Source organism: Nyctibius grandis, chromosome 15, assembly GCF_013368605.1.
Source record: "Nyctibius grandis isolate bNycGra1 chromosome 15, bNycGra1.pri, whole genome shotgun sequence".
Lineage (NCBI taxonomy): Eukaryota > Metazoa > Chordata > Aves > Nyctibiiformes > Nyctibiidae > Nyctibius > Nyctibius grandis.
The window spans coordinates 9,521,936-9,539,381 of NC_090672.1; the positions used below are offsets into that span (position 1 = coordinate 9,521,936).

The 17,446-nt window shown below is 49.0% G+C and overlaps 1 protein-coding gene across 2 annotated transcripts in view; it reads left to right on the forward strand.

Moving 5' to 3' along the window:
• Positions 1-6,874: 6,874 nt before the first annotated feature.
• The window catches only part of RHBDL3 (rhomboid like 3), a 64,228-nt gene continuing 53,656 nt past the window's right edge, over positions 6,875-17,446 (forward strand). For both annotated transcript variants that reach the window (XM_068413430.1, XM_068413432.1), the window contains exons 1-2: positions 6,875-6,994; positions 10,522-10,545. In XM_068413430.1, the coding sequence (XP_068269531.1) occupies positions 6,875-6,994; positions 10,522-10,545 (144 nt within the window). The remainder of the gene's footprint in view (positions 6,995-10,521; positions 10,546-17,446) is intronic.

Here is a 17,446-nt window from a genome sequence, read left to right on the forward strand (position 1 = left end):
GAGGTTTATTTCTGATTTTTATCAGAAGACAAAAGTGCCTTCTGTTATCTTTTAAAGCAGAAACACAAATGCATAGTCAACCATGAACTTTGTGTTTACTGTCAAGGACAAAATAGAGTGGGAGAGGAAAGCAGTTATTTCGGTGGGTTGTTTGGGAAAGCTGATGCCTGTCTCTTACGCTGACCTTCCGGAAAAGTGAGGTGAGAGGAGCTGAATGGGAAAGTTCTATCAACAGAAGATTAGAAAACTTCCAATCTGGCAACTCTTACACTCTATGTAGAAAATTATTATTTTTCTTAAAGTTTTTGAAGAAAAGAGGGCTAATATTTTTCGGGGGAGGTGTGTATGTTGTTATATACAATCTTACCATCTTCCCTGGGAAAGTGATTGTTAAGAGACTACCTCTGTATCCTCTTCCCCCTAGGTAACTGGAGACCACAGAAATTAGATTCCCCCACATCAACCTTTTCTTAAGACTGAGCAAGGTACCTGTTCTCTCAGCCTCTCTATTTCCTGTTCCAGCTCCCTGCTTATCTCAGTGGCCTTCTGCTAGTGGACTCACTTCAGTATTCAATGTCTGTCTTGTACTGGGAAGCCTGACACTGGACATAGGATATGGCACGGTCTCACAAGTGCCAGTTACTGAAGGTGACTGGGGATAGTGTGTGTGGAAGGTTTGCCAGGTAGTTGAAGTCTTTTTTTCTGCGGGATGTCTTCTGACATCCATGATGCAGAAAATAAACATCAGTGTTATGTAGAGCTTTTGAACTGGTGACCTGAGCAATGAAATGTTTCCCTGTCCCTGAAATTTTACAGTGGTTCTCAGGTGCCATGCAGCGGCAGCACATGGAAGCTGAATAGTGCACAATGTGTTCTCAAGAGCTGACACATCACTTGTTTTGCGGTTGTTTTTTCGTTTTGTTCAGTACAACGTAGCTGCCTTGGTAGAGGGAGACCGGGTTGTGATAGAAAATAAGAAGGAAGACCATGGTGATAGTGTAACATAATCTGCAGGGATCTTTGACTGCTCATCTGGGCCTGCTGATCTTTTAACATCAAAGCAAGCAGGGAAGACTAGATATTTATATGCCTGGAGACTTTTTTGTTAGTTTTCCTAATGGGAAATTCTAACTTCGTAGATCTTAACACTGCTGATTATTCCCCTCCCCCCCACCAATGCACTTCTGAAAGGATATTTCAGGACTTCATTCCTCACAAATTTATCTCAGACTGCCGATGTACTGATGCTAAAGTGTTTTTTGAGAGACTGATGGCCCTGCAGCACTGCCTGGTGTGTCTCTGAGGTCAGAGTTCTCGGGAGGGCCTGTTATTTTAAACCAGTGGCAACATTTCTAAATACTTGATAGCGCACTCTGGATTTACAGTTAGGATTCCAACTCACCTCCGTAAGTACCCTCTCTCTTAAGTATTATATTAATGACACAGCTCATCATCTGTGCCAAGTACTAGAGCGTTGTAACTGCCGCTCCAACGAGCAGCTTGTGTTTCATTATGCAGTTTGTGAACCTCTCTGTACTGAGCCTGTCGCTGTATTTCTATGTGGGGGAGGCTGGTGCAGATGCTCCTGGTGTGCCTGGAGCAGTTAGGATGCACACCCTCCTGCTTGGGCTGTGCCTGGGCGCTGGCTCTGTGTGCTGGGCCTGCAGGAGACGCTGGCTCTGCTGTGCTGGCCTTGACCTTCTTCGGGCTCAGCGGATCGAGTCGTTGGTTTTCTGCAAAGGGCTGCCCTTAGGGTTTGGGGGATTGCTGCCACTGTGGGGAAATGTGTTCATTGTTTGGTGAATATTTTGCTGTTAATTAACGTGCTTTATGCTCAACATGCTTTAAAGAGACGCGTTTCTATGGCGACGTGAGAGCAGCACCCTGCCGGGCGGGCCTCCCGGGGCTGCCCGCGGGGAGCCGCCAGGGGGCGCGCCGCCGCCGAGCTGACAGGGCCGCGGCGCCGCCCGGTACCGGCGTCGGGGCAGAGGGGCCGGCGGGGAGCGGTTTTGGTGTGTGAAACGGCTCCGTCAGCTCAGCCAGCCCCCGGAGAGCGGCGGGGAGAGCCGCGGTGGGCTCCCTGCGCCGTCCCACAGCGCCGCGGCCCGAGGAAAACGCCTGTCCGGGCGGCAGCGCTGAGGCGGGCCGCGCGCGGGGGCGGGAAACGTTCCCGCCCTGAGGCGAGGCCGGGCCCTTCCTCACGGCGAGGCCTCCCGGGCTGCGGCGCGCAGGTGAAGAACTGAATAGATCACTACATGCTTTGATAAAAGGGCCCCTCCAGGGGCTTAGGGGATTTACTTAGACAGAAAGCTGGGAGGAGAACACCAGTCCCGGTACCTAACTCGGCGGTGGCTCCCTTTGGGCGGGGGGCTGGTGCTCTCTGTGAAAACCCGTGTGGCTGTGTCGCCTAGGGAGGCGTTATGATGTTCACTGTAACATTCCTCCTGGATCCTCTGAGGACTGTAGTCACTGTGAGGGGAAAATATTCTGCTCATGAAGAAAGTCCAAAAAAGTTGAGCTGTTGCTGTTGCGTGCTGGTGGGTGGGGAGAAGGAGCAGCAGCCCAGTCAACTCCACTCACTCGCTCAAGCTCTCTTAACAGTGATTTGTTTTCTTTCCTCTGATCCTCTCAGTTTCCTAACAACTTCTTCCATTGTGTTTCCCAAAACCAGACTCCATCTACTCTTCCTGTTCAATCTGATGTGCGAATCGCCTGGCCATGGCGTAAAGTCACTGAGAAGACAAAGATCTTGATTCACCCTCCTTGGAGACACATCCTTCACCCCTCAGCTTTGACTTCCTGTCTGAAAGCTTGCCAGTTCAGGATTAATTGTAAGCATGACTTGATTTTATGTTGGAAATTAACCTTGAGTTACTAATTGGTTTCCATTTCAAACAATTCTTTTAATTTGGTATGAACCTACCAATGTGTATTGCGATCCCATGAGGTGACAGTTAAAAAGGAGCAGAGGCACATCTTAAATACTGTAGGGCTGACCTTTTAGGAGAGCTCCCTCTTAAGACAACCACCCAAAAAAAGGGTTAATGATGGATGTAATTATTTCCCCAGCTATAACCAAAAAGACAATTAGAACCAGCTGCAACCAATAACAGCTAGTGGGGCAGAAGAGAGCAGCAGGTGGAAAGACCAGAGTCTACTTTTTCAGTGCTGGACTTGAAAAAGTTCCAAGTATAACATGGGGAATAGGGAGGGTCAGGAGGATAGTCTTCCAATACAGATTAAAAATCAGAGAAGAGATTGGACCTTATTTTTTCCCACTACTCCTTCTCTTCAGGGGGGGAAGTATCCATGAATCAGGGAGAAGCCAAAAGGCAGCACATATCGTCTAATTCATATTGATCCTAAAGGGTGAACTCATGTTGTCCCAGCTACAAGGAGTATCATTAATAGTGAAAGAGCCCTTTGCCACTGCTACCTTTTGGACACAGTTTAAACCCCGTTCTCGTACCATCTGTGGTCCTTAAAGATTTTTTGGCATTTTCATGAGTCTGAAGGGGTTAATCTGACTGGTCCGATCCAGTCCTAAATTTGTATGTGCTGTCTAACTTCTTGCTAGGGTTGTGTTTGGGTGCAGTGGTTTTGGCTTCTGCTCCAAAATACTGCGTTTTGCTCCAGGGGTTGCCTTCCAGGGCTGGCCGGCTGGCTGAGCTCTGGTGCAGTAACTGAGCTGGGTGGGTTGCTCCATTTAGTTTCAATTGTGAGAGCTGGGCAGTTTTGTAAAAGCCCTTTGGGGCTGCTTTGGGTGGAAAAGGGACTCATGAACAAACTGTTTTGATTTGCTCCAGGAGGCTTAGCTAACAGATGTTGGCTGGGTCCCTACTTTGAGGGCTTTTTATTGCATATTCATGAGCTGACCTTTTTAGCCACTTCCAATGCAGAAAGGACGTATATCTACGTTTTGTTTGCAGTATTAGGAATATTAAAGGTTGCCTACATGACTGAGTGTGAAAATGGATTGGGGTTTATTGTTTCCAGTTCTTTATCTCTAAGTTTCTTCTGAAGCCCTTCTATGTTCTGTCTGCATCTGCTTTGCGGTGGCCCACAGTTCCCTAGTTTCTTGAGCAATTACTGTTTTCCAAGGTAGAGTCACCAGGGTATGCAGAGGGGAGAAACGACAGTCTAAATTAGGAGGCTCTCACAGACTTGGAAGATGATAATTTGTCTGTAACAAAACTCCTCATTAGAATACTGTTAATTTCCTTTCTGTGACAATTATAGCACAGCACTAGCTCATATGTGTGATGTGCAGAGATATTTCCCTGAAAAAAAAATATCGTTACCACTAGTGAAAAATATTCCTTAGAGAACAAAAATTAACTTATAATTTTGCAGCAATTTTCCAGTTTAGTGGGAGTTTGGTGTTAAGGTAAGGTTTTGGGGGTTCTCCCTGTTGTTTATGGCATTTATGTTAAGACTTCATGGTTAGCATTTTCCTGCTAGCATCTGGAATCAGAGGTGATACAGAGCTCTTGACATGGCAGTCCCCAACTGTGTGGAACCTGTTACCCCTGAAATTCAGCTCATTTATTCTCTCTTTGCTTTAAAAAACTTGCCTCCCTCCTCCCTGAAGACATCTTTAAACGATTGCTGTTTCTTTCTGTTGGCATAGCATATTTTTGCTTATCCATCTGTTTTGAAGTTTTGATGAGGTTTAGTTTTTTAATCAAAAAGAGATTGTTTTTATAATAGCTGTTTAGTGCCTGGAATATTTTGGCAGGAGTGGTGTTGTATGAGTAAAGTGGCTTAGTCCTTCTCAGAAGTGCTGGATTCGGCAGCCTGTTCTTGTGCTTTGGAGAGCAGGCTGGACAGGCTCTAGACAAGCAAGAAGTGGCTGCTGTGCTGAAGGAATCACCTTTAAACCTGAAGAAGGTCTGTTCTGTTTAACTGATGATGACAGTTTTGCTCATTAAGGGAAGAGAAGCTCTCTTGTTCATCAGTTGCACTGGAGACCTCTGAGGAGCTTTTATTTTGTTGTCATTTTCCCACCTGAATCCTGAGGTAGAAAATTTCCTGCTCTTCAGGTCCGAAGGTCCTGGGTTTGCTTCTTGCACTTGCTTTAAAAGTTTAGCGAAAATCTTCAAAATACTGGAAGGGACATTTCTTTTAAAAATATCTTTTGGATAGGATTGTGATTGGCTGGGCTCAGAACCATGAACAGAGGGAAGTCTTTTATCTTAGGACTCCTTGAAGATAACAGATTCCTTTCTAAAGTTTGTTCAGGATGGGGCATCTGGGCAGTACTACAGGATAAGGTTATCACGGTTATCATCTTAACTCTTTCATTTGTTCCCCAAATATGGATCATTTGCAGGACTGAGGTCTCCTGCTGGTTTTGCCAAGGGATCAGATCACGTGAGAGGGGAGATTATTCCCTTTACTTGACCTTGCTCAGCTGTGTGGGATGATATTTAGCCCTTGGCACTGACCTTAAATTAGTGTCAGCAGTGCAGGATGCTGAGATGTGGAAACCAGCTGGTCTCTGGTGGCTGTAGCTCATGTGGGTACTTGGAAAGAACTTGGCACCGTTCCCCTTTTCCTGCAGAAAAATCTTTTAGCAACTAAGCAGCTATGACCCAGTGGCTAAGAGCACGGGCCTGTGCGGTTCCCCATCACTGTGTGGGACCAACTTGATCCAGATCAAAAGTAATATGCAGTATGGACTTCGTGACAGCTGGGGATGGGGGAGACAGTCTGTGCTGTATGCTCTGCTACTGCTGGATGGAAGGTCCCATTCCTGTTCCAGAGGTATTCTGTCTGGGGTTTTTTGCCTTTTTTTATTGTTTGTTTTTTTAAAACAAATTTGTAAGGAAAAAGGGACTTCTGGCTCGGTTCTGTCCTTGTGGCTGAGGTGCGTCTGGTCTGGTATTGGAGCTCTTGCATCAAGAAAATGTGGCCTGCAGTGCTGGACCCTCTCTGCTCTGACTCTGGGCTCTGTCCAGCTCTGGCTGTCGGTGCAGGGGAAGGCAGAGGCACTGGCACCATGTGGATCAGCCTGGCTCTGCTTGCCCTTCCCCCTTGCCAACCTGCTATTTCTGTACTTGATTGGAAGAAGCTAAAACTGCTGGATTTTTGCCTTCAGTCAAGGCATTCCTCAAGTTCCTAATCCAGGCTCCAGATGGTTAAGATACCCATCTTGACATCTAGGAACAAGCAGTTATGGTAAAGAATTTAAAACCCCACCCCAGCCCCGAATTGTGGGACTCTCTGGGGTGCACAAGTTCGCTTCAGAAAGCCCAAATCACCGGCTACATCTCTCCACCCGCCCGCACTTGCTCAGCGAGACCAAGAGCGTCAGGACCCCAACAGCAGGCACCTGGGGAGGGGGGCGAGGGCAGGACGGAAGGGCTGAGATCTGCCCGGGGCTGCCCGGTACCGGCCGCGACGGGTCGCTCCGGGGAGAGACGGTGCCGGGGACAGGGAGCGACCCGGGGCTCCCCCCGCTCCCCGCCTCATCGCCGCCTCCCAGCCCGCATCCTCGGACGTGCTGCGGCTCCGGGCTCTGCCCCCGAGAGCCCCCCGAGGCCGCGCAGCTCCCCCGCACCGGGAAGGGCAGGCCACCCCCCCTCCCCGGGCCGGCATGGCTCGGGGGAGGCGCCGGCCGTGCCCCGGGCGGGCAGCGGGAGGAGGGATCACCTGCCCCGGCCGGAGCCGGCCGCCGGGATGCCGCCCGCCAGCGCTGCCCGCGCTAATTGGATGTTCCCTGGATGGAGGATTTCCTCCCCTCCCGGCTGCGGGAGTCATGAAGGCAGGCTCGGCTGCGCTTGAAAGTTTGCCAAGCAGCAGCTAGGTTTAATTTCTTTAAGGATCTGGGGAGAACGGGGGGGCGGGGGCTGGAGGGGGACCGTTTCCAAGCATGGGAGACAGGCTGCCGGAGCCTCACGCCAGCTCTTCCCCTGCTGTGGCTGCCAGCTCAGAGGCGGAAGAAATCGAGGTGCTGGACTCCGAGGATGTCCTACCTATGGCCGCAGAGGATGTAAGTTTCCTTTGCTCGATGTCTTCCCCCCTTTCTCCCGGGCCGGGTTAATCGGCTCAGGCTATTTATGGATGAAGTCCGGGATGGGGGGGGAGGAATGGGGCCGGTGACCCTCCGGGGCGAGGGGAAGCTGCCGTCCCCGCCGCCCTCCCGCCGGCTGTCTGCGGGCTCCGGCAGCCGCCGGGCCGTCTCGGTCCCCGGGGCCGCGGCTCCCCTCTCCTCCCTGCCCCGGCCCGGAAAGCCCCGGCGGCAGCGGCCCGGACAGGCTGCCGGTCCGCGCGGTGCCCGCGCCCGGAGCCACGCCGCCGGGGAGATGCTGGCGGGCGGGGGCAGCGGGGCTGCGCGCAGGGGCGGCTCTGGAGGCTTTGAGAGGGGCTTACGCCTTCGCTTGAGGGGCTTCCTGGGGACAGAAGCTTTTCCAGAGTCCCAGCCACTTCGAGGGTGACGGATGTGAAACGCTCTCGGGAGCCGGTTCCTCTTCCAGCCCCCGAGCAACAAACAGCCGAGGAAGTTTTATCCCCGGCTCGGCAGGGCGGATAGCTTCTCTCCACCCTCTGAGCTCTGATTGCACCTGAGGGTGGGATAACTTGGCACCAGGTCTCTGCCTCTGCTTATCCAGCCTAGAAGGACACCAAGTGGTCCTGCGTGCTCTGAATCTGCTCCTGCCAGGCTGAGCAGCAAAGCCTGCAGAGCTGAGGCGGTAGTTCTGCATCTACCGGTCCTGGCGGCAGGAGCTTCCTGCGCACCTGTCTGGGAGGCAGCGGATCCTGCATTCCTGGTGCATCCCAGGACTGCTCGCAGCTCTCCTTCCCAGTGAACTCTGCTGGGATGAGGGCTGTGCAAAGTGCTCAGTCTGCAGTGATAAGCGCAGGCTCTGTTCCTGCCCATGGAGGGATGCAGCAGTGATACTGAAGGTCTTTCTGAAGTGGGCTCTGGCCGGGGTCTTGCACCGGTATGAAAGGGACAGTTGTGAACTAAGCCTCCAGCAATGGCACATCCCCTTTTCCCTCTACTTTTAGGACACTGCTGGAGGAACCTGCCTGGGGCTGCTTAGGGGCAGTGCCTGCTCCTCATCCCCCAGCCCTTCCTTCTGAGTCCTCTAGAATTTGGTTGCTGTTGGATTTTCCTCCCAGAGGGTAGCAGAGGAAGTGCAGTTGCCTGGCAGAGCTGCATTCCCCAGGCTGTATTCCTGAGCACTCTAGTTAGGAGGGAACGTATGATGCAGTTTGACCTCTGCTGCAACACTGCCAGACAGTCCTAAGAGGAGCATGTCTGACCCAGGGGCATGTGCAGCTTTCACTCGGAATGGGTGGCTTTCCAGGAGCTTTTACAGTCCAGGTTTCCAAATCCGTGTGCTTGCTTACCTCAGACTGTGACCTTTTCTCCCCTGACAAATTTTGTGCTTGTCTGGATGGTCTACAAGAAAGATTTCCTGTTGTGGTACACATGGGTCCCTTGGAGTTACTCCAGCCTCTACATGAACGCAGCCATTAGCAATTCAATCCTGCCTGGGGCCCAGGAGATGCTGAAGTGCTGAGTGCCTGGCAGGATCGGGCTCCTGAGACAGGAGAGAGGCCACGAGCCTTCCTTGGTGAAATCTAGGTTCTCATCCTATTTCTGCTACTGACTTGCTGCTTGACCTTGAGGTAGGACAGCTTGAGTCTGATACAGCTCACAGTGTCTCGCCGTTACTTACGCTGGGATCTGCATTGTTATTTGACTCTGGAACCTTGTTTTCTGCAATCAACAAAATGGAGCTGGAGCCCGCAGCTGCTTTGGTTATGGGAAGCTGCTGAGACCTGGCAGTAGATGATGTGACAGAAGCCTGAGGTATTGTATATCATCTGCAAGTCGGAAAAGCAGGAAGTGGTGTAAATGCCCTCCTCCTCCTCAGCCAAGGTTTCCTGCTGAAACAAGCAGGCTACAGAGCATCATCTCTGAAAATTCAACTGCTCTGTGCCAGGAGCATGCCCCCCTGAGACCTAACTGGGGGTTAATTTTCTGTTGTTGTTATTACATTTGAAAGCTTGATGTAAGCTCTCTGGCTGGGCCAGCAAGAACTGACACAAGGTCAGTTCTTTGTGTGTTATTAGCCACAAAAATATTACGTAGTGGAGGTTTGGCTGTCACAGCCTTGACAGTGTATAGCAGCTCAGCTGTGATGTCATTACAGCTCTCGGAGCAGCGTTCCACAAAGCCAGGATTCAGGCAGTCCCAAAATGTTCTGTTTGAAGTGCTGGACTAATTTATGATGATAAATGGGAGTTTATAAATGGATAGAGGCATGGGGAGGAGGGGAGCCAACACCTTAACTGATGAAATGGAATTCAGTGGCCTGATATCCCACTGTCTCTCCAGTCAATTCTGCTTTAGATCTGCCTACCATGTGAAAGGAATGTTCTTCCAGGACTAGATAAGACTCTTGCCAGAGCTCTGCTTTGCATATAGCATAGGGAGGCGATTTGCTTCTATGAGTCTGATGTTTGTTATTTTACTCTTTGCTTTTCAGGGAAAGTGAAAGAGGCAGAAACAGAGTGTTGTGCTGAACAGCACTTGAGACAGGAGAGCTGAAATGTGCAAGGTTTTTTGGGGGGACGCCAAGCCACGTTGCCCCATGGAAGTTGCTCTCTTCTCAGCTGGCCCCCAAACCCAGGAGAGATGAGAGCGAGCCTTAAACAATTCATGAGGGATTTCCTATGTTCTGTGGGACTCTGAGGCAGCAAGCCTGGGGCAGGGAGGTGGCTTGATGTCAGTCTTTGTACAAAGCATAAATCGGAGCCAGTCGCCAGGTTGTTTTTTCTGTTCCCAAATGACAAGGACTTGTGGAGTGTTCACACGGTCATCTGTATTGAATTGGAGCTTCCTGCTATAGAGAGCTTTTAAGGCAGATCTGCTAGAACAACAGTTGTGGGGTAAATCCTTGTAATGGGCTCTCTCCAGCCTCCTTCCCTTCCACCTTGTGCGAGAGGAATTACCTGTTTTTCAGATGTGAACGTGTGAGCTCAGAGAACTGATGGGTTATCAAAGACTTTGCAGCAAGTCCCTCCCAGAGGTAGGAACAGGCAGCAAACAAGGCTCTGTGGGTCAGTGAGAACCTGGCAAGGCAATCTGTGGGTCAGTGTTGGGCCACAGGACCTCAGAAAGTGATCAGAAAAACCATTGCTAACTCCTCCCTCCCCTCAATATACACGAGCTTTCTTGATCGCTGTGAATAAAAAAGCCTTTTATTCCATGCTTGCCTGCAAGTAGACAAAGTGGGAGAAAACAGAATTAACACATGAATGTTCTGAGTTCATCCTAATTTGGATTTGTAAGTGAAAACTGGCTTCCCTGTGGTTGGTAGATTCCCCCTGCCTCCTCCCCCGGAAGGGTAGGTGATTCTGGGATGAAGAAGGATGTTGGAAATGGCACTAAATCATTTTGTTATTTCTCTGTTAGAATATACTTCTACAGTTTACTGCATGTTAATGTTGTTGCTCTTAAACCTTCTTTTTCTTCTTTTTCTTCCCTTATGCATTGCCTCTCAGCACTGGAAAGCCCTATTTGATCAGGTATGTGAACAACTGATGTATTGTCTGTTTTGTGAGCATAATCTAACCTCCAGTTAATTTCCTCTGTACTAGATTTTCCCTGCATTTAAAATACAGACTAGGAGCAATGCACTCCATGCTCCAGGATCCCAGGATGCTGGTGTGCAAGTCATAATTATCACTACTGCTTTGGGCCTTTCTCTCAGTTCCTCTTCAGAGCAGGCAGGGACAGAAGTGGGCCCAGCCTGGCCATCCCTCCTAGCACAGGATCTGAGCTGAGGTGCGGCAGCAGGCAGCTGCTATCCTTGCTCAGTGGATTAAAGGGTCTTCTACTCTTTGAGTCAGGCAAACTAGGACCTGTAAAACCAGCACTGTGTTCTTTGAAATGGCTCCCCAGCTGCTAAACTGACTTCTGTGGGGTTACATCCTCCTGGGGAGGACCTGCTGCTTTACACTTGCACAGAACTAGCAAAGCATCTGCTTCTGTACCAAAGACTATGGTTGTATCGGGTAAATGTCATGGGTTGCATCTGCAGCCAGCTGAAATCAGCAGAGCTCTGCAGGGCTCTGAGTTATAGCTGCTGAGAATTTGGGTTGTGGCATCTAGTTTGTAAATTATGCTTTTAGATGCTTTAACTGACATGTTTGCTTTGTGGTATTCCATCTGCCAGGTTGAAATGTGAAGTAGCTATAAACTGAAGGATTTTTCTAGGGTTGACTTGCTTCTAAACTACAGCACTCTCTTGATGTCATAAACTTTTGTGCTGTTGTGTGTGCGTGTAAGTGTCACCTTCTGTAAGGGAGCTCACTCTGGCATCGTCCTGGCAATACTAAAGTTCAGATGGGATTTCATCCCTGCTTTATGAGGCGATAATCTTGCTTCTACGTCTGGCTGAACTGCAAAGCCAAAAGCTGTGGTGCAGTCTCTGCGAAAGGATGTCCTTGGTACCCTGGGGGTCCCGTTATCATTCAGCTAATAACTGGACTGCCTGTTCTGAGGAGTGCTCATTTATACCCGCTTAGCCGTGACCAACTGCTAATCCACATCTCTGGACTGCAGTACATTTTTGTTCTACAGTCAAGCAAGCTGGCAGTTGGGAATTAGATTACTCTAATTGTTGATCACACCAAAATTGTGTGGTGTAGCTGCATTTGCTGGGGCTTGTAGGGTATGCTGCCACTCAAAAGGTGGATGCAAGATAAATTGCTTGTGGTCTGGGATGAATGTTTGCTTCAGCCACTTTGAATTCTCCCCCGTCTCAAACATTGGCCTTAATTTGGAGGCTGATTCTACAAGCATCCTTTGAAGTCATTGAGTCCTTGTGGAATGGGGCTCTTGGCTGGTAGCTACCTCGGGCTCAAAGAGAGAAATCTGTAATTTCCCCCTGGACTTGCTTGAGTAGTAGATGGGGGCTTTTTCCTTCCTTTTTTCCTTTTTAAGGAAGGGGAGAGTTTGACTGTTGGATTTACAGAGCATTACCCCAGTACCAAGGGAATGGGCTGTAAAGGCAGACCTTCAATAATTAGCTATGTTTCAATTAGGGCTGCAGCTGAAATTTAAGCTTTGTCTGTAAGGCCTTATTATCAAAGAGAATGCAACCTGTGACAACTAGTCGTAAGTCCTGAATAAATCAATGATGTCCTTGTTGCCTGTGGGCAAAGCCAAGAAGCTGATGTCTTCCTTGAGTGTTGTATCAGCAACGCAATGCAATTAGCCCTGCAGTGGGTTGCAAGATGCTGTTTGTCGTGGAACAAGGTTGCTATTCCCAGCAGCTCTGTGCTGGTAGGAGAAGGGAGTGTTTTGTTTAGCTCTGATTGGCATCCATGTGAAACAGGAGGACAGGCTTAATGACTAAAGAAAGCCTGTGTGTTGAAACTCGGAACAGTTGCAGCTCTCCCTGGGAGATATGACCTGGACTAGAGTGGAAATGGGTGGCTGAAGAGTCACGTGCCCTGTGCATTTGGGACTCATGGGCTGGGACTGAAGTTCGGTAGCCACGCTCTCAGCTGAGACATGTGGGCCTCTGTGTTCACCACCTCCCAGGAGAGCAGCAGAGCAAGAGAAGGCTCTGGAGAAAGTGTTAGAGCAGTTGGGAATTCACAGGCCGGGAGTCTGCAAGTCTCTTGTTTCTGGGGTGATGGACTATGACAGCAAACAGTGCAAGGGAGGGGTCAGCGCTTCCCTTGCCTTTGAGGGGGTGAAATAAATTATTATTAAGGCTTTTACTTTTTCTGTGGGGAGATTTTTTTTTTTAAATACTTTTTAGTTATGTTTACTGACAAAAAAAGCAGGTTCCTATTTAGACATTCAAAATTAAAGGGTTTGGGTTTTTTATGACCACCCCCAACATCTTAAATTAAAAATTTAAAACTTGATGAAAATTGCTGCTCAACCATAAAGCAGTGCTTTTGATTATTTATTTTGGGGGAGAGGAGTGACTGACAATGTTTTCTGGAGGAATTTTTTATTTGTTTTCATCCAGCTCTAATCTGTCACACTGGGAACTGTCAGTGACTCAAGCCAATATCTCCAGCCACTTGCTGATTGCTTCTTTTTAGGCGTAAAAGAACTTAAATTTGGCGAAAAGGCAGATCCAGCGCTGCTTCCTAGGCTTTGAGGTTCAAAAAAGCCCCTCCCAGGGCGAAATCCTGACTACACTGAAGCAAGTACCAAAATTCCTTCTGCATTTAGTGGGGTCAGCACTTCAGCCAAGAGTCTGGGAGCAGGCAGACTGGCGGCTTTTCAGTGCTGCAGCCAGGCAGTTACAGTACAGCTGCTGCTTCATACTGTGCTTACGAGATGCGTTTTTTATTATGAGGCCATGGCCCTCGGGCAGCTCTAACTCACTTTTATATGGGAACTTTTATAGGATTCATACATTTATTTATTGTGCTCATAAACACCCTCCGCCCCCACACACACATTAACTCCGCATCTGCTGCCTTCTGCAGAGCCTGCACTGTCGCTGAGCACTCCACACTGTCTCTGTGTGGAATCCAAGCTCTGAGCAGAGCAAGGCATTGCCTCTCTCCATCCGTCTGCAATCACCTGGAGTTTTCTTCATTTGTTCTTCACTGGCCAAAAACATTTTTTTTTGGTTAATCTTCTGGTAGAGTTAAAAGCGTGACAATCCCAGGAGCAGGCCCTGGCCATTTCACACTTCTCTGTGCTAATAAGATCCCTTGTTAATTGCCTTGCATGAAGGCATGAGACCATCTAGGGCCTTGGATGCCCTTCTTTGCCTCTATGTCCCCAGTGCCCCTGCTTTAGAGATGACTGCAGCTAATCAGTATTATCCAGCCCTTGGCTGTGCTGGGTGAAAGGGGCTATCTAGGAGGATGATGTTCATTATTAGGACAGACCTGCCTTCTGAAGGTGGCTTTTAGCTTTGTTAGATGCCAAAACTTGTAACATCTTCTGTTTCCCCATCCCCATGGCTGCTGAGATTTCAAGGGTGAATTAACATTATCAGCCCTCATCTCGGAGTTCTCGCTTCTTCTCACCTGTACTCTGGTTTGTAGTCATGACAACAAACTTGTTTTAAATAGATACACATGAAACTGTCCAAAAAGACCCTCCTCACTAGCTCAGCACCTCGATCCTATTGCTTGTCAATCCAGGCTCTGTTTTTGTTGCAGCTGCTTTAGAAACCTTGGATTCCTTCCTGAGACTTGTACGTGGGTGTGATGGCAACAGATGAACAGAGTTTATGGGGAATGCGGAGAGATGCCAAGTTACCCAGGCTGTGTAGGCAGCTAATGGAAAACTTGAGCTCAGAAACAAGGCTGTACAGATATCCTGGACCAGACGTGCACTTGCCAGAAAGTTCAGTTGCTGACACTACCAGCAGTGGGTGCAGCTGAACCTGCTCTGCCATGGTCTCATAAAACATTAAAATATGCTGACTTTGCAGCCTTCTTAAATCCAAGGCTGGTTTCTGCAAGACTGAAATTGCACAGCAATCCGTAAAATCAGGCCAGCTACGATCATGGTTGGTGATAACCGAGAAAGGGAATTATTTTGAACTCAATGATCTTTTATGTTAACTGTGTCCCTTTTCTCTGGATAGCCTTTGACAGAGGCAGGACTAGCTACTTCCCACACTGTAAAAGAAATTCCAGTTTGTTTACTGGGGCACTGCTGAGCTAAACATCACACTTCACTTTGGAAAGCTTCCCTGACTATTGCTGCTGGCTAACCCCTGCCAGCTGTGGCTGGAAGAGCTCACCAGGCAGGTGTCTATGAGCTCTAGGCAGTGGTTTGTGCCTGGAGATTTTACCGCTTTCTCTGACAAATTGGTTGTGTCTTACCACTGGTTTGTGTGGGTCACTGGGAGCAGAGGAGCAGAAATGAGGAAGATGCAAGATGAGGAATAGGAAAGGATGGCAGTGAGAGCAGCAGCGTAGGCAGGGGGTTGAGCACAGGGTTGTATGCGACCTTCAAGTCCTTCCTTGAGTTTTGGGCTGTCGCTGCCTTTTTAGATTAGTGTTTGTCGGGACATATGTCTGCATTTAAGTGGAGTGATGCTGCAAAGAGGAGGTTGTAGGAACTGGAATTAGGAAATAGTCATAAACTTGTTACTTCATCTCCTGATGTGAACTGGAGAATCGGAGGTGCTGGTGGGAAGACTGTCCGTGGTGATAACAGATTAGCAGCCAGGCCCTAAAACCAGGGTCTGCCTTGTCTGCTACATTAGATGCTTCTGTGACTGTGACAAGAAATTTGCCCCCTTCTCCCCCTCCACCAAGCTGTGCATTGTAAAGGGGAAAGACACTTTAAAAGCTACAAGTCTCTTGGCAATGCACAGGGGGGGTTCTGCATCTGCCCCACGCCTTGAAGTCTAATCTCATTTACAGTTGTCAGCGTGGGCTGCTGGAGGAGATGAAAGGCAGAGGACAAGGAGGGAGAATAGATTAGTCTCGAGCAGAGGGCACTGGAAGTGCACCTGCCTCTGCCCCGCTACCTTAAGAAGGGGCAGCAATAGCAGCTGGGCATGTGTCATCTGCTGCTCTTTGAGGCGCCCAGCCATGGAGCACACGATTAATGGCTCAAGGGGCTGGGCTTTTGTCAGCAATAAAGCCCTGGGATTTAGGCAGGGCTCTTAGGCCTTTTTTTCTGAGCAACACCATCACTTTGCATTTCTCAAGTGGCGTTTTGGTCGTAGGGAGCTGCTGTCTGTGGCCACAATGCTTCCCTTTCTCCTCCCTTCCCAAACTGGGCTGACCTTTGTCACACAGCATTGACCCTTTGACTCCTTCACTTTGGGTTATGGGGTTGGGAAATAAAAGCGAGTCCCTTCAAATTCATTGCCCTGTGGACAGACTGGAAGGGAAGAGTGGGCTGGTAAGAGAGGATCCCTTTTTGCTGAAGGAGATTGGTTTGCTGATACTGTCTGGATTATCAACCCCTTGCTGCCTTCTGCCAGAGGCTCGTTTGAATACAGCAGCCCCCAGGAAAGAGGAGAGGGGAATTTATCTTTCCTTCAGTCAAGGAGGGAAACTGTGGCGTTGAGCAGCAAATAGATATCTGACAGACTATTCCCTCTGCAGGGTAGTGTCTTCTCTTTTACCATGCCTGGATCATCCTGTGTCTGTCCCCAGTGTTGTTACAGTGGATGGCAATCTCCCAGCTCTTCAAGGCTTATACCCAGATTTGGCTTTTAGCCACGATACCCTGGAGTGATGGATCAGCATGAAAAAACTACCTGGAGGTCACTAATGATCTTCCTGCCTCTTGCAGGATGAACAGCAAAAGTTCCCCAAGTTCCTCCTTAATCTTCTAATACCTCTGTACACTGAACACGAGCCAGCCCTTAAGCTGGATGCAGGCCTGTGGGATTGTCTGTATTTACACCTTTCCTGCAGTGTGAAAGGTGTATGGATCAGCTACCCCATTTCCCCCTTCCCTGGCTATTTGGATACTCCCCTCTCCAATCCCATCAGCCTGTACATGAACTGCCCTGTGCAAAAAGTTAGGAGTAGCAGCCATCATTATGAACTAGACATCAGCAGTGTAGCAAACACAGCACTAGTAAGCCTGTGCTGGTAGAAGTAGGCATCTCCTGAAATGTTTCAAGGAATCATAACAAACACACTGAAAAGCACATGGAGGCTGAGTCAGTCTCACACAGCTCGTGAGTTACTGGCAGCTTGATGTCTCTAGATTTGTAGAAGCCTCAGGAGGCTTCCTACTCGTTACACATTTGTGTACCTTCCATATCCGAGCTGCCTGGAAACCTGCATGTTGGAGTGCGGCATCCAAGACGGACAGCAAGCTGCGTTCAGAGCGCTGTGTATCTCTGCTGCCTCCTGATCCCAGCTGCAGGGAGAGGCTTTGGTAGCGTGCGCTCTGCCGTTGCAGCTGAATGTGCGGGATGGTTTTTGGGCACATAGATCCTTGCTGCTGCATTGTTCTCAAATCCTGTCTTACATATAGGAAATCACTGAAGCAATAAAAACATTTAAGCCTGCATGTTTAAAAAGAAAGGGAGGGAAAAAAGCCATAAACAGGGTGGATTAATGCTGTTCTGCAAATCTGCTGGTGCGTTGTGCTCTGTGGCTGTGTGCTCTGTTATGAGAGAAGGGGAAGAAATCATCCTGTTTCCAGAGGAACAAACCAGCTGCTTAGCGAGTGGAAACAGTTTGGAGGTGCTTTTCTGTGCCATCAGTGCTTATGCCTGTAACATCTACAGGGCTTTTAAAGTTACTCTGTACCAGACCTGGAAAACAAGTGTTTCTCCTCTGCGGTAGGAAGTATGATGTTCCCGTTACCTTCCGGTATTTGCAGTCAGTGCAAATGTACCGGGGCACGTTTGCAAATTAAATGCAGAAGTGGGCGTGTTTGAGTTTGACAGCAGCCAAGGAAGCTGTGATCTCTTTCTGCCTCCTTACTAGGCATTGTACAATGTGTTGGTCTGAAATC